The 17741-nt window shown below is 40.0% G+C and overlaps 1 protein-coding gene across 1 annotated transcript in view; it reads right to left on the bottom strand.

The window, feature by feature from the left end:
- Positions 1-8080: 8080 nt before the first annotated feature.
- TPH2 (tryptophan hydroxylase 2) overlaps positions 8081-17741 on the bottom strand; it is a 50893-nt gene continuing 41232 nt past the window's right edge. Inside the window, exons 9-11 of the mRNA XM_086609933.1 lie at positions 16046-16141; positions 8343-8476; positions 8081-8255 (exon numbers count right to left, since the gene is read on the bottom strand). Coding sequence (XP_086466059.1) covers positions 8081-8255; positions 8343-8476; positions 16046-16141 — 405 coding nt within the window. The remainder of the gene's footprint in view (positions 8256-8342; positions 8477-16045; positions 16142-17741) is intronic.

The following is a 17741-nucleotide window of genomic DNA, read 5'->3' as shown; positions in this document are numbered from 1 at the left end:
GTCATCCTGTCTTGTAAAGCAGCTTAGCACATTTACCAAACGCCTCTGGGAGAAGCATCCCGTTTTCACCAGAGCTTTATGTGGCCAATTCAGCTGTAACAGTTCTGGCTACTTTACTATCGACAATTTGACAAGCAGACGCAAACAGGAAACATTTTGTGATTTCCTTTCACAAACCTGGATGAGGAAAACATTAAATAGAAATTGAAAACTGAGTTCCATTGGCATTTTTCTTTTGGACCTATTTTCCCAGGGAATTTAACTTCATTTTTAGAGGAGTGTTCCAATAGACTGTTGGAAAGATAACATTTGCTTCATTTCCCTTCCCTCCATCCTTAAACAACCAGGATTTATACAGTTATTTTTATTCTTTTCATATACCGCAGCCTTGCCTGTTTATAAAATGTAAGAGGTAGACAGATAATTGTACTATTTCACTAGTAAACAGGGAGCTGAATATGAAACTGAGCTCAGAATTGGAAACCCTGTCAGAGTGTTGGTGAATCATTGTATGAAACAAATTGTTCACTTTCTGTTCAGTCCATTAGCTACAAGGACGGAAAGAATTGCTCTCAGAACGCATAATGCTGCAATTTCCTATATTCACTTAGCACTTCCCCTTTCCCTTCTGCAAATCAGAGGCATTACGTTTGAGATTTAATTCGCTCCCTCTAACCACGTTTTCATTCCCAACTCTGACAAACCAAGCTATCGCTCGGTGAAAATGCAACAGCTTTTACACAGCATTCATGAATACAGTGCTCTTACTCTCCTTTGGAAATAAGGCAATGGCAGGAAAACACAGGGAATTACACAGAGGCCTCTGTGCCTATCCAGCTGCAAACAGCCTCCCTTTTGATCCTCCTGAGCTTTTTGAGGGATGGCATATCAAAACTGAATTCACATGAACCCCATGTCATTTGTATGCCAGATTTTGTACTGACATCATGGTGAGAAAATCAATACTTGCCTACAGGTACCACACAGTTGCCCATGCCCTTTCCTTGTGTTCCTAAGTCTGGGGGAGCTGTTGACGTTTTTAATAGTCTCCAAGTGTTAGGCTTCCTAAGGAAGCTATTTAAAGCAATTCTGCCTCTGAAATGGGGCAAGGAAGACTGTATTGGTACAACTGAGAGCCCTGGAGGGCTTCACTCCAGCAATGAGGCTGGGCTTACTGTCCCAGGCAGAACTGTGTGCTACCACACTGTATTCATCATCCTCAGACCTGCATTAGGCTGCCCACCTCCGCGTAGCAATGATGTCCTGTGGAGAAATAGCCCTGGATGTGCACAGCACCGAGAGCTCACGTGTCCCTTCAGATCCACCGTTCACTATTACTGGCCTCAGAGAAGAGGGGGACTACAGTGGACAGCTGAGAATGACCACCTGCACAGTTTCTGCAGGATGACCGCAATGGGAGGGAGGCCTGGAAAGGATGACTGTGTCGTCCATGCCTGGTACTTATGGGGATGGTGCTGGTGGGCCTTTGTTGCGCTTTTTTTCAAGCAGAAGTCGGGCACAAGAAGAAGAAATTCGAAAGGAGAGTTATGAAATAAAATTCTTGGCACTTTTCAATCTCTCTTTGCTACTTTTCCTGCACATATGACAGCATACGTTAATTGATCCCGCCACAGACACCACAGACAAAGCCTGAGGAGTTGCTTTGTACAAAGTCACAGAAGACAATTAGTGGCCCTTTGAGGCCACAGGAGCAGCTAGGAGTGGGAGCTCTTCTGTGGGACTCAGGTGGCTTCATAACTTCTGCCCCTGTCAATTAGCATGGGCCAAAAGTCTTGCATGAACTGTGCTGACCAACACTGGAAGGAAGCCATGAGATCTCGGAAAAGATCAGACCTCTTTGCCTCTGCATCTTCTGCGCACTGCATTTTTATTCTGGAGATAACATTGCAAAAGAGGCTTTTAAAAAATGCCTGCCAATGAAATAAGGAACAGGCTTTGTGTGCCTGACTTACAGCTCTAGCTCCTGCTCCAGCAGACACAGATCTATCTCAGAAAACAGTGGCTGGATTGAGACCTGAAGGTAAAACATAGCCTATGAAATCTATTTTGAGCTACTTCTAATTGAACTGACTGGCACTGGCACTAAAACGTCTCTTGGAACATGTGCTGTTTTTTGCAGCAGTTGAGATTTTGACTCCCAGGTTCCCATCTGATGCGAGACACTTGCTTGTTCATAACTTTACCTGCAAGTGATCTAGGGGGGTAATCATTAAAAGTGAATTAAATCAAATTTATCGTCTGAATTCTGCTAGAGTGGCAAATCCATGGTGTGCGTAACCTTAAACTCATTTACCGCTAACCGGCCTTATTCACACCCCTGAGGTTAGTAGTTTACTACAAGGGAGGGTAGCGTTTTGGGTGCACCCATCAGTTGTCAAGGCCTGGGAAACGACAGCATCACATCTTCAGCATTACTCTACTTCCATGTAAAGCACCAAGACTGGGCAGGGAGTTTGGTGGCAACAAGAAAAGCTTGAGGCAGAAAGTGCTAAGAACATCAACCATTCCATAATTAACATCTCTTTTTATAATCCTTATGGAAAAATAAAATAGTAACACATTTCAAAAAGGTATTTTGCAAAAGAAATAGAAAACAAAACTGATTTAATAGGAAATAAAAGTGATTTTATTTGTGCCACGCTGGTCTCAAATCACCCACTTTGTCTCCTGTGGGGAAGCAGGGCTGTTTGGCTCTCGAGTGCTTTATTGCAGCTCTGTTATCAGAACTGTAATCTCGCTAGAGCTCACACTGAAGCCAGTGATGTAGGCGTATTTGGGTTGTGTTCCAGGTCATGTGCCAGTTTAACACGGACTGAAATCTACCTCCTGCTGCTCTGCAAACTCAATTCTTTTCCTCCAAAGGTGGAGTGTGGCAACAGCAGCTTCTTCTCCGTTATTTTTTTCCTGGACATTTGAAATTTCTGACTACATTAAAAAGATGTCCACCTGAATATCCATCACCTATTTGCATTTTAACATACGTGACTATGTAATCCATTTCATACTTATTCCACCTGAATAGTCCACTCCAGGCCAAATCCCAAGAAGATGCCAGCGCTTATTTTTAGTCTTAACATCTCAGCTGTTGGCAAAGAAATACGAATTCTTGCTCTAAGGTGTTGGAGGGCCTTTTGAAACTAAATGTAGTTGCTGCAAAATATTTTGAATAAACATCACTGAATTCTGATCATTTTCTGTTTACTTACCTTCTCTCTAGGACCAGATACAAAATGAAACAACGGAGGTTTAATGGAGTATTTCAACTGAGGACGACATTATTTAGCCTCCAAGTTCAGTTAAGTTACAGGAAATTGCCAATAATGATGTCGAGGACATCTCTACAGCCTTCACTATGTCAACTAGAGGGACTCATTACTAATAAATATTTGCTAGTATAATCAGAATCTCTCCCTTAGCTCCGTGTCTCAAACACATTTCCAAGCCCAGAAGAGGAGTCTGTGACTGTTGTCCCGTTCTTCACCGAGAAGGCAAACATTTCTCTGTGAAAACCTCTCCAGAGTTGGAGCGATTGATATCATGGAGCATTGTCATTATAAAACAATACCTTTGCAAATTATTTGGAAATATAATAATGGTTCCAACTGAGAAGGGAAGCTGCCATATTTCTAAAAAGTCATAGACTGTCCTGCTGAAACTAGAAGTTTCCAGGTTGAGGCAGAAAGCTCATTTCCTGAACAAAAGAGCATTGCACTGATCCTTATCTGGCCTTTAATGTGACACCAGGCTGAGCAGCAGGTGTGGTACCCACGTTCCCTGCCTAGCTACGTCAGTGGCCTGAACCAAAGCTCCCTTCTGGACTATGCCAGTGGGCTTCTTTCCCTTGGAAACCAAGGCAATTAGGAAGAACAGGCTGCTCTGTGCCCAGATTTCACCAAGATATAAGGTCGATGTGTGGCTGAAGCACTCGGGCTCAGGAGCTTGGAAGAGCTCCAGGCCCTCCAGATTGTTCAAGGGAGCATAGTCTTCCTCACAGCCCAAACGCGGGCACCGATAGGATGAAATACACTTTTCTATTTTGTTTATAAAGTTGAGCAGCTTTAAACCTTTTTCATGAAAAGGACAAACACTGGTTGCTCACTATCAGTAGCTATCACTATCAGTATCACTATCACTGGGTAGCTGTAACTAGCAGGTAACTCGCAGACAGAGCTCTCTCAAATGGCCTATGAACTTAAAACAGAGCACCATAGTCAGCATTTAAGGCTACACTCCGACTACGGAACCTATTCATTCCCTAAGGGAAGATGGAAAGATGAAGAACCACTCTTTAGGACTGGTCAAAGACTGAAGGAGGAAGCAGAGGTGCAGGTGATGTACATATGCTCCGCAGTGGTGGCTGTTGACCATTACTGCTTTTGTGAGCAGGCTGCAGCCTTTTCCAGGCAGTCGCTGTAAGGGACTTCAAGACATTGTATAGCCTCTCCACTGGTCCCAAGACAGGACCAACTGTGCTAACATCATTCCTGAGAGATAGCAGCCTAATCCATTCTCAAAACGATGGAGGCTCTGCAGTCTCCCTAGGCAACCTGTCCCCCATGTTTCACTGTTACATAACTTTATGCTCCTTTCCTGCAATTTAAGTCCATTAGTTCTTGAGGCCAGAGAACAGTTTGTCCCTTCTGTTTTGCAGCTATTTTTATGTGTTTGAAAAAGGTTATCACGTCTCCTCTCAGTCTCCTCTACCCCAAACTAAGCAATCCCAGCTTCCCAGTTCATCACACAGAAGCTGGGCTGCTGCTGGCTGGTGATAGCTTTCGGTAACTGCTGACTGGGCTGGATTTGTACCAGCAGCCTGTAGGTGAAAGCCTTCATGAACTTGAGCTCTCTAAGCCAGGCTGTCCTTTCAAAGATGTGAAACTTTCTCCTGTCATCCACTACAGCACATCAGTAAATACATATTACAGTACAGTAAATTTCTGGAATTTTCATCACATTAGGATATCCTAACAAGAAGAAAGGAAAAGACACCTCATTTCGTCAAAGTGTACTGAAGGGCTAAACTTAAAACAGGCTTCTAAACAGGTCTCAAAGAGCAGAGAGCAATATATCGTGTTAACACTTTCCCCACTCCATCCCCTCTACCGAACAAATGAAATGAAATGCATGAACCATGTCTTGGTTTGCAAATGAAACTTAGTATTTGTATTTGCCGCAATGTCTCAGAGTGTTGTTTTTCATTTTAGACTTTTTATGGTAGTAAACACTGCAATGCTTTACATTCATTAAGCTCGGGCCCATTTACTCTGTGCAGGCAAAGCAAGTGCATATATCTCAGACCCATAAAGCATCAGTTCAGAATTACACAGGAAATAAATGAGCCTAAGTCAGAAGTCCAATTTCCAGAGTCCAGCTCACTAAAGCTAAACAACCACCTTAGATAAATATGGCCTATTTTAAATGAAACGTTAGTGTAATTTGATAACTGTCAATAATTCCCTCATTATGCCTAAATGAGCTTGTCATCCAAGAAGATTGCTGCATGGCTGATCTTAATTTGCTAATAAAAACCACAGAGAAGAATTTCAGCTAAGTTGGGACTATTTGATTCATAAAAGTGCAATAGTGCACTTTTTAAAGCATTCCTTCCCAGTCCTGGCTCCTCACTGGCTGAAGCCCAAAGCCAGTTTGCTCTGCAGCCTGTAAGAAGGCAGCTTTGCCATGTAAGAACAATGCGCAATTGTCTCTCTAAATCACTATTACTCCTTAGCCCATTATATTTAATTTATTTTTAATCATGTTGTATAATAGAAATAAAATCATTGGATTAAGCATATATCTAGCAGCAGGAGCCCATTATCCTTTGACAATGTTATGTTTCATTGACATTATATCTTCATTGTAGACAGTTTCCTTGCCATCATTAGTCCTAAAATGACTATCGGATTTCAAGGGTTTCTCCCTAATCCATATTAAGATTTACTTGCTAACAGCACAAAACAAAACAAAGGCAGGCTTCTATTGTTTTACTGCTGTGGAATTCTTACTTTAAGCTATTCAGAAAATCAAGAACAAATCCAGATTTATAAGTATTTAAAGATCCTGATTCAAGGGAAAGCCTCAGCAACTTTGTAAGCTTTGGATCTTTGTTACTCATTGTGGCTTTATTTTATTTCAGCAAGCAACAATACTTTGTCAGCTCTTGAACTGAGTAAGATCTACTATTCCTTGCACAATGATTTTTTCAGATCGGTTAAAGCAAATCTCAGCACAGTCCATTTTCTCCAGAAAGGGCTATGAGGGGTTCATCAGCTTCCATGGGAAGAAAGAGGGAGAAACTTCCATGCCAAGGTTGCCAGCGATTCCTCTGTGGTAAGTTTTAGCTGACAGAGTCAGCACTCATGTCGGGAAGTTAAAAACTCCTCCGGTATGCTGATCCCCATGGGATAACCCAATAGCTCTTCATTTGTACCAATGGCAGTCACAGTTAAATCTAAAACTAGATTTTTCCACACCCTATTAACAGCAGCATTAGAATGCAGCACAGATCATCTAGAGAAAAAAGCCTGTTCTGTTATCTCATAGCTATCTTTGAGGAGGTGGCAGATTTCCCTATCAAAATTATCCTTATAGATTGCCTCTTATTGAAGGATATGCTGGTAGTATGAAGTGATGCTCTTTTTTATGCTGAAATTGCTAGCGACGCTTAAGAGTATCTGCACGACTCTTTCAGCTGGGAGAGCAGCTTCAATAGGTACCTATTTTCCATATATGTAGACAAGCTATGATGCTTTCACCCATACTGACATGATCTGCACAAGTCATGCGGTTGCCATTAAGAAGGGTCCATACAACATAGTCAACTTTCCATTATCTTGGCTAATAGGAGAATAGAATAACCCAGAAAAAGGAAAGACACGCATAATTATTGCTTCCAGATAAGAGCCAGCTCAAATATTTCTGCACTGTGCTCTGTAGACAGAGCTTGTACTTCTAGCAGAGCTTGCTAACTTAGAGTTTATTAACCCAGGCATACCTGCATCCATCTGGTGCAACCTATGCAGCTTGGGTGTCTCTACGATTTAATCGCCCCACAAGTAATTTACTAACTGATAATCACCTTGGCTATAATCAAATAACAACTTCCATATTCACCCTTTTACATGTGCCGATACTGACACAGCGCAGACCCACTCATGCATGGCCGTGTCAAGGTTGAACGTGGCATAACGAGGAAAGGCAAATTACGCATGCAATGCCAGAGGAGTACGTTCAGGAGACAAGGGAACACAGAAGGCACACCATGATGTAGAAGGGCTTTACATTCACATCTAGCAACCCGGAGTTAACACAAGCTCTTTCGCTCTTATTCCCAGTTAGCCCTCGCGGAGGGATTACGCTCAGGACTGTCACAGGTAACACATGCATGAACTAGAACTACCTTTCTGCATGAATTGTCAGAGGGGTTTTTTTATTGTGTTGCAATTACTCAGCCACAGTGAACATTTGTCAGTTGTGAGTCCTCATAATCTGTAATCTCCACAGACCTTTCAGTGCTGATACACAGCCTTCTCGATCTCGGCACTGGTATATAAATCGTATGGTTCAGTCACAAGAGACACTCAGTTCTGTTACAAATATATGGGCAAAACATTTTCTTCACCACTATAGAAAGAAATACACCTTACAACGAAAATGGAAAGTGTTGCAAATATTTTTTTCTGGATTCTTATGGGAGGAAAAGGATTATAAAGAAATAAACTCAGATTTAATGAAATCAGCAACACCATTTCTTTACACATTGAAGTGAATCCTCTTAAGGAAACCAAACCATTGCCAGGCAAGTTTTTAATGGTGTACTTGTACATGACATTGTGTTGAGGAATTGATCATTACATTCTGCCACATTCCACGCTGCGTTTACAAATTAGCATTGCCTTGGTTTGCCTGCACATTACAATGAGACAGAGCTACACAACAACGCAAGCCACAGGCTAAGCTGTAAAGGGAAAATTGATGGGTTGGAGATACCCATACCATGTGATGTTACTAGACCGGCTACAGAAGAAACAGCTGACAGCAAATCACAGTGCCACACATATCAAATCCCTAAATATCTGTTCATTTTGCTTAAAGCATCACATACAGTGTTTAGATCGCTGCGGAGATCCTGGACAACGTTTTCTATACTCCTGGTGTCCTTCAGAATCTCAATGCTTTGCGTATATGGATTGAAATACACAGAGAAGGGACGATTGATTGATTTGGCAAAGTCCCTGAAAGAAAAAAGAAAATTAAAACCTCTTTTTTCTGAGCACTAAAGAAGAGAAAATTAGATTCTTGGGTCAAGGGAAATAATTTACCTCATCTTTTCTTTGGCTTCTTCAAAACTTTCTGAAACAAAGTAAGCTTCCTGAAAAGTAGTGATAAGGCATTCTTGCAAACAGGTTGTCTTTGGATCGAATGTTTTGACATTAGCCTTGTCAGACAGAGCATGCTGCAAAATACACCACACGATCTGTTAAACCGTACTTTGATACTGCTGTGTATCTATACAACTATTCATATATACAACTTCTCTATCATTGTGCGGTATGTTTCCCATTAGTTTGTAGCCTCTCTTGTTTTACACACAGTGGTTTTTCAGTTTGAACAAAATAAATCATTTGCTATTCTAAAAAGCTGTTTTTATGAGAGTAATTTTCTTCCCCAAAATAATTATTCAAATAATAAAGAGGAGATTAGAAATGCACCTGCCATGTAGGCATATTGATCTAAATCTTCAGCTGGAAATGGGAAAGTCATCAAATAACTGTTCCTAAAAAATTATCTATACCACTATCGTGGTTTAGCCCAGCTGGCAGCTAAGCAACCACGCCACCGCTTTCTCACTCCTCCTCCTAGGTGAGACAAGAAGAGAAAATCGGAAGAAAAGAGTAAAACATGTGGGTTGGGATAAGGACAGTTTAAGAGGACAGCACAAAAAAACAGGAAGGGATAACAACCACAATAATACTAATAAAGGAACAATACAAAACAAGTGGTATAATTGCTGACCACCCGGAACCCGGAACCTGGGACCCAGCCCATGCTACAAACATATATGTCCCCAAAATGTCATTGAACTGTCAGAATTGACCATCGTATTGGTGGGTGAACTGAGTCTGATCAAACCATTCATATAATCTGTGCTTTAGATTTTCAGGCCAAGATCATATACTATTTTCCTGACAGTGAGTTTAAGAGTGAAACTATACATCTGAAAATCCATTAAATAATGCCTGTTTATTGTGTGCTGATGAAATGCATTACTCTTCTGCCATGTACACCTTGAGCAATAATGCTCCATATAGTACTGCAAGGAAAAAAACAAAACTAAATAAGCAGGCATAGATAAGTACAGACCAGACTTTGGGCAGATGAGGCATCAAGTGCTGCTACTCAGAGCAGATATTTCCAATTTGCCTTACTCTTCACTAGCCACTAGAAAGGATGTACAGGTTTCAAAACTGAAAACCAGGTACTGAGACATTTTACAACAAAATCTTCTTCTAGCTCCCCTTTCCACTTGAATACTTGTGCAAGCTTTTGGACCTATCTTAACTTTTAAAGCACATATATTTTCATTCTCAGTGCTCTGTACAGAAGGACAAGGTAAGGAAGGAGAGCATATTTAGGTCAACTTTCAACCTTCTTTAGTTCCCCAATATCTATCCATAGTGAAGATGTGCATGAAAAGTATAGAGCAATGACAGGGAGGGAGTAGATCCCTGAGGTCCAAAGGTGCCTCTTATTTCTTCACTTTCTTTCTGCATAGACATTCTTTAGAGCAGAGCAGGGTATTAACCTTAAGGTGTTCACCACACCTTTTATCCAAGCTCTTGCCTATGCTCATTCCTAAATCCCTGTGAAAGGCTCTGAAAATATCGCACTAGCTCTCAACCTGCAGTCTCCAAATAACAGGACATAAAACTGGAACAAGAATCTCCTCCTCCCACCTTCTCTCTCTTCAAAAATAAATACATGAAAAATTAATGCCTGGAATCTTGAAACGCCAGGAAATTAACTTTCTTTAGTACATGTAGCTTTCCCTTCTCACAAGGTTTGCTGTTTCTAGCCAGCCATCAGTTAAACAGCTTTGAAAAGAAAAATCAAAAATGGTCTGTCTTAACCAGCATACTCTTCTAAATGGATTGCAGGAACAGGTTCACCTTATTTGGCCTCTGTCTATACCCCTGTTGTCACTTTCTCCTTGCAGAGCCATGATGTGGTTGAGTGCCTGTAAATTTAGGCATTTACCTCCATCTATCAAAATGAATTTGTTTTTCTTAACTGAGAATTACAATAGGCTCCCTGGGAGTTTAACTATAGATAAAAACATTTCCTCTTAAGATATCTTTGCACTTCCAGGTGAGACTTGATGCCTCAAACGTCTAAAGCACAAAGTTTTAAAACTCTGAGTGGATTGAGTGAAGTCCTGTGCAGGGAACCAAGAGTGCAATACGGGCCACATTTTCTTAGGATCTGAACCAGTAGGTGACCACTTCTGGCTCATTCTTTCCTGTACTGTGACAGTTTTAATAGACAGGGCGAGAGTGTTGTCCTCTTCTCCTCCACTCACTAATGGCCTCTGTTGGGTCCGGCCTGCTCCTTGGGATTGAAGCCATCAGAGGTGAGAAGGGATTCAGCCTGCAGCTCCTACTTCATGAACAACTGCTCTTATCATTGAGCTCTAATTTTATAAAAGGGGAGAGTTTAAAGAGAAGCAAAAGCTAATTCTTTATCACAGTGGATGTCCTCTGAGAAAGCCTTTCTGGTTATTCTCCTCAGATTATCTATATGAAATGACTTCTACTTTTTGGATCCCAGTTTAGTTTACGCATGAGCGGAGCTGCTGCTTCACAAAGCAACTCTGCAAAGACTGTGTGTGCAGACACCAGGAAACACACAACCTGGAAACAGAGGGTAAAGAATTCAGACATGCCTTCAAAGTTAGGTGACAACTGATCAGTTTTTCTTAGGATTGCAGTTTGTGAATGAAGTGCCTAAATTCTGATGAATTTCCACCCGAGACACCTATATTCCTTCTAGGATATGGTCTTTTGGCTCTTGGATCCAGTAGGCATTGTCATGGCTACCAAAGCAATGGGAAATATCTTTGCAAATCTGGATGGTGTTTCCAAATTCTGCAGCCTGGCATCTGTAATGTCTACTATTGAGTTGATATGCTGACACCAGCAATGCCAGAGTTCAGCAACTGAACTGAGCCTGCAGACAAACCTTCAGACAGACCATAAACTATCTAGTGTGAAGTAGGACACTCAGGACACTGACTCAAAGCTGAACTAGAGTTTTTTTCAGAAACATTACAGTGCTCTGAAATGCTGGTCCTTGGCACTCTCAACATCATGAAGTAAAGAATCTCAATGAAAAACTTTGTCTGGTGAGTCCAAAAGCTTTCAAGCTCAGGCCTGTGTTTTTTTTAATGAATGCTATTCACTTATGTTTTGGTTCGACACTCAATTCTTGAGTGAACTCAGATAAGTAAGTATCCCATACAGATTTCTCCATCAGAAACCTCTTCAGTTATCTATCTCCAATGAGACATCAAGGCTAACAATCAAATGGAAAATAGCTTTTGGTCAAATAGAGTATGTTACCATCTTGTGGATTTGTGATAACTGTCCCTAATGGCCCATTCATACAAATTGTACTGCTTGTGCTAATACAGCTATTGGTGATTCTCCTTCAGTTTAAGCAACAAGAGTTTGAAGTGAAACTTCCAAATGAATCATCACTGATTCCCAGGAAAAGCAGCAATATCGGACAACTGGACAGTTTAACAATTAGGCAACTACCCATATTGGAAACACGTGTAACACTAAAGAAATGCCTCCACTCCCTGCTAGATCAAAAGTTAAGAGAGTGACTGAGGTACCTTATCGCAGGTCTCTAGGGCTTAGGATGTCTGACGCATCTGTACAGGGATGGAAGATACAGCACAGGACCTAAAGAAGACTTACACGTTTCTGGAGTGGCAGCTGGAGAGCTGGTCAGATATACTGGGGCACCTCAGGTGGCACCAGGCATTTACACTGAGCAACTGTGAACCATTTCCTAAGTGACTGCTATCACTGACACATGAAAAAAGAGCTTGGCCTTGCAACTTCTCCTTTGAGTATAAAAAATAGAGTGTAATAATACAACTCAAGAGCTTTTCAGTTTCACAAAAAACATTCCAAAAAGCAAAATCTTCAGCTAGCAAGGGGAAAACTTGAGATGAGTTATAAATACTGCACTGTCTGAGGAGTCCGGGAGGGCAGAATAAGAACACAGGTGAGAAGTTGCCTGTGTGCCAGCACTTATTTTATAGCCTTGTTATTCTGTGAGAGAACACAGAGTCTTGGAAAACCTGTTCTTAAATGTTTTTCTGCTTCTCTACAACATAGGACACTCACTCGCAATTTGATTTTACCAGGATTTTTTTATGCTATCAGTATAATTTTCTCTATTGAAAAAGGCTATTTAAAAAAAGCACTAAAATGAGCATCTGGGATATCCAGGAGTTGTTTTCTCCATCATCTTCATCCTCTTCAGAAAACAGAACCAAAACTTGTATTTGAATCTTATTTGTTATAAAGGCTAATGTTGCCTCTCCTTAACATAAACTATCATTAAGACAAAAATGACTGGATATTGTATTTGACTTAAAAAATCTATACAGAAAGATTTGAGGTCTACCTCTGTTAAATAAAAAAACATACAACAGGGATATAAGACTTGATCTACAGCCAACTGAAGTTGATATGCAACTCCTTTAATGAAAGAGTTCAAGAGAGCATCATACAAAGTAAATGGATTAAAGTTTCCAAAGACATTTGGACTGCCTTTTAGAAATAGTTTTAATAATTGAAATGTACATTATTTCTGCTTTATCTCTAAGCCCCAAATATATACTGTGTAATAGCGTTAGCTAGAGTTAACCTGACTATATTATGCAGAACATTTTATAACTACTTACTGTATTATTCGTTTCCCTCCAGGCTTCATTTTTAATCTTCTCTTTCCCCTTATTTTATTGTGCTTCTAAATTTTTTTACTTGATGCTTCCATAGAATGCACATCAGGAGCTGCATTTTTCAGTATCCGAAACTCAACGTTTAAATACTGAGTGGGGGAAAACACTTGAAGGGAATCCTATATTGATAGGTTGGTGCCACATTTCTCTAGCTTTTATAGTTCTTTGTTGCTAAAGCTGTTGACTACATTTGCAGAGTGGAGCAGTGTAATATAGAAATAGGGATGACTGAACAAGCCATTAACTTATCTGAAAGGCCCAAATACTGCTGGCCACTTCCACTCTGAAAATAGTGTGACTCACGTATTTCTAGAACTTTCTAGAAATTATACACAAAGTTGGCAAATGTTTTGTTTTCTGTGAATACTGTTGCGTTGAAAAGAGAGCTGATAGGGAGGGCAGCTGGAGAAAGGCTTTTTTTCTTGCTGACAAAAGCATATCATATTAGTATCAAATGTCTGTAAAGTCAAGGTAGTAAAATTCAACATTGAAACAATACCTACCCTGCTAGCGACAAGGATAAGTATTTGAACTTCTTCACAGAAGGGACTATGGGCCCACAATCACTGCCCTCTTAAGAACGGCAGTAGTTATTTCTGAAAGGACTTCTTCACTCTGACTCCTATGAGAAGCATGGGGGTTGCACACATGGCCATGCAATCTGAGTCTCCTATTCATCCCCGCTCACCACAGAAATAGCTGGTATTGTTCTCATAATTTTGAGAGCAATTGCTATCATCCATTAGGTTTTCAGCTACCATCAGAATATTGATATCATCAGGATCTCAACTATAGTCTATTATATTAGCATTATCTTTCAGACACCTTCAGGTCAAGGAAGAAATTTTCCCCCTCAATAGGTACTAGGAGATAAGGGAGGAGGTAAGGGAGGTTGCTTTCCCAGGAAACATCAGAGACTGGCAACAGCTTGATGCAAGGCTGTGCACCAATGTCATGGGTGCCCAGATATTCTCCTTCCTAAGCACTTGCCTGATGTTGACAAGAAGCACACTCACTGCCAGGTTTCTGGTCTAGAAAGAGCTTCTCCCATGGTCAGATTAGCAGAAAACCTAGTAAGTTTTTTGCATTTTTTTTCCCTCACCTTTTACCTTCTTTTCTACCCTGGAGCACAGTCCCACAAAGGCTTTCTCGACATTTTTCACTTTATCAGTCCCTTCATGAAGACTAGGGCTATTTGTGGCATGGTGCTGTTCTGTGCCTGCAGCACCCAAGTGCTCAGTCTCCCAAAAACTGAAATGTCTAACTTAAGTCTCTGTGCTCAGTATACACGAGATCTGGTGAAATTTAATAGCTTATGATACACAAGAGGTCAAACCAGATGATCTAATAGTCCCTTCTGGCTTCACATCTGTGAAATATATATGTAGTGTAATAGAAAAGTGTATAATATCATTGATGTATGGCAAAATTATTATGATATATGGCCATACCTTTGAAGCAGATCAATATAGTCCATTAATGTGCACATTCCTTAATTTTTACTGTTGCTTTTCAAAAGGATTATTCTTTGCATTTATACTCTGAGATTATTGCTGAGTGAAGAACACAGATGTGTGGTAACAAAATACGCACGCTTGACAAGAATAATGTGTTTGTTTATGACATTGATGGTAGAAGATTTATTATGTTCTCGACTATTCATTTCCTCATTTTTATGCCCTTAGATTTTGTAAATGACGTGATAGGTATTTTCAGGGTCATCACCTAATGACCAAAACTGTTAGGTTAAATAAAAGGCCTGATTCTCTGCAGAATCCTGCACAGAACTGGGGGCTTAGCACTGAATGTTGTTGGGCCAGAGGAAAACAAGTGAGACATGTTCATCTCTTTGCTTTTAATGGCCTTTGCACTGTGGCTACATAAGATTGCCAGGCTGATACAGAATGCTTCTGCGGCTGAAGCGTGCCCTGAACTTAGAGCAACTGTAATGCAATCAAAGAAAAAATATTGGAGAAGGTAATTTTCTTTTACCTTTACTATACTAACGAAAGAATAGCAATTTGACTAACGAGCTTCACCATGAATGCTCTCAGTTACAGGTGAAACAAAGAGCAAAAAGAGACTGAGATACTTCTATTAAACAGCCAGGTAGTTCACTGAAAGCCAGCCCAGGAGAGTGTGTTTAAACACAAATAAACAGCAGATATATTGCAAAACAATTTGTAAATACTATTCTGTACATGCTTTCTAAAATTATATGTTTACCTGAAAAGCCATCAAGAGTTCATTTGTGTCCCAGAACATAGTACTCCTCCCTCTCCTTCCCCTTCCCTCCCACCTTGCCAACTGAGAGATGTATTATGTCTCAAAATGCAACACTTGTGACAAAATACCTTTTGCTTGTTCCCTATGTTTTCTGAGCATAAAAAGAGGCAATAAACGATCCACTACAACTACTCACACTGTGCAAGGTTAAATACTTTCACCTTTATAAGAATAGGGCTCTATGTACTGTCTCATAGGCATGTACTTCAAGTCTAGTGTGAGTTTATACGCATTCCTTAATCTTAAATATGATTAATCTAATGAATCAGGACCTTAATAAATGTTGTTCTTTTAATACCAATAACGAATCCATTGAAATACACTGGATTACTTACAACAGAATCGCATCTGATTTCAAAATGATTTTTTTGTGTGTGTGTTAAAAATATATGCTTTTCTTCTAAACAAAGCTTTCAGAGTCCAAGGCACCCTTACCTGCTAGAACCTATGAGCCTCCTTTTACAAGAAATGCAAACTCAAAAAGATATAAGTTTTGTAGTTTACAGTTGCTTTGGTACTTCGGTCTTTACAAATCCATTTCATGCTTCAAGTGCCAGCTGATATTACAAACAAAGCTTTTAGGTCAATATCACATTTTTAAAGTAAGCTTTTTATCTTGAGAACTTTAACTGTAAATATTTACATCCAACAATTATTTTGTTAAGATTAAAAGAAAGTTGATTCTGCTTTAAGGGCACATACCTTTAATTCACCAATAGAAGACAGAAGTCCTGCCCCGTAGGCACGCAGTTGTCCTTCTTGTTTGCAAAGGCCAAATTCAATTGTAAAAAAATAGCACTGCAAAATAGAGAGATATACAGATAAATATAGTGTAGTTGCACACAGGCACTTCAGCAATGACAATTGGTACCATATTCACTTGATTGCCCCACTTCTTCAGAATTACATGTCTTTAATATAAATTCAGATAACATATGTTATTACTGCTAAGTACTTTAAATGTCATGTTCTGCAGTATGGGAGCTTTGCACAAAAATGTGACATTCTGCTTTTTTTCTGGGCACCCAAGCAGTTCACAGGAATGGCCAGCTAGGAACAGACAAGCAAGTTCATTTAGGTATCAAAGGTGCTGATAGTAATCTGCAGATTTATGAAACTTTCTGAAATAAATGAAGTGCCTTAAAACAAAATCCTACAAGGTCTGTCTGTCTAGGAACCTCTGAAGATCTCTAAGATCTAGTTCAGAGGTCTCAGCTGTAAGCTCAAGCTGATGCCACTTTAAAGTCTGGCACGTATTTAAGTGCTGTCTTGAGTCAGAATGAACTTACTTATATACGTATGTGCTTAAGAGTCTTCTTGATCCAAGGCCCCAGTCTTCACTAGATTTTACTCTGTCATAAATGAAGAACCAATATACCACATGGCTTCTTAAATTACAGAAAGAAAATTAGTCAGTCGACTGAGTTCATTTGACCAACCCATTACAATTGCTCTTTAGGTCTACATTCAATCAGGTAACATATCTCAGCTGTAAAACTGATGATAAACTGTGAATGAGATGCGCTAAATCAGCATTGACCGTACTGTATGTAACTTTGCCGTGTCCACCCAACAAAGTTAAATGTTAGGAAGACTGTAAGAAGCACAGATAGCCAGCCCACTGTCCACTAAATGCAAAAGATGACAGTCACTTCTGCTCCTCTGGTACTAAGGTTTAGCTTGGTTTTGTTATGACACATCAAGATTGCTTTTTGATGTTAGATCAAACGGATGAGATTAAGCTAGTAACCCTTTCAACACATGAAGGTTTTAAGAAGTTGATTTCTACTTTAAAAAAAATACTGCATACATATATAGACACACATATCTATGTGTTTTTACATTATCTGACAATTTCAGGTTTTCTGCAAAGGAACATAACTCCACTGAACCTAACACATTTGCATGTCAGGAAATATGAATTTGGGATAAGAAACAATCCAGTATTTGGTACTATATCTTAAGATTTTCTGAATAATTGGAGAATAGACCCTAACACAATGGGAGTTTTTTGTCCATTTCCTCCTTACAACCCCCACTCTTCCAGGCTGAGTATCATATTAAATGCAAAAGAGCAGAAATTAACAGCTCTTTTAAGTTCAACAAATGTTTAGAAATTGAGAAATGATTCATTTCTCTGCCTCTCATAAAAGTTCCTGTAGAGCTAGTGATTCATGCAGCATGGCACTATGCAGAAGGGTGTAATAAAAAAGAATAAAAACATGAGGCCTGTGTCTGATCCAAACCTGCTAAGTCAGCAGGGAAAAGGAAAGGTTGTAGTGACTTCAAATGTCTTCAGTCAGATTCCATCACAGCAGTCAAAGGCACAGACATCCACAAGAGGAGGTGAAAGCACAACATTGTGAAACAAAAAAACAAAGTTCCACCTCTAGCTTGC

The sequence above is a fragment of the Tauraco erythrolophus genome, chromosome 4, assembly GCF_009769465.1.
Source record: "Tauraco erythrolophus isolate bTauEry1 chromosome 4, bTauEry1.pri, whole genome shotgun sequence".
NCBI classification, from domain to species: Eukaryota; Metazoa; Chordata; class Aves; order Musophagiformes; family Musophagidae; genus Tauraco; species Tauraco erythrolophus.
The sequence above is the reverse complement of the archived record's forward strand: the minus strand, read 5'-3'. Positions and strand labels throughout refer to the sequence as shown.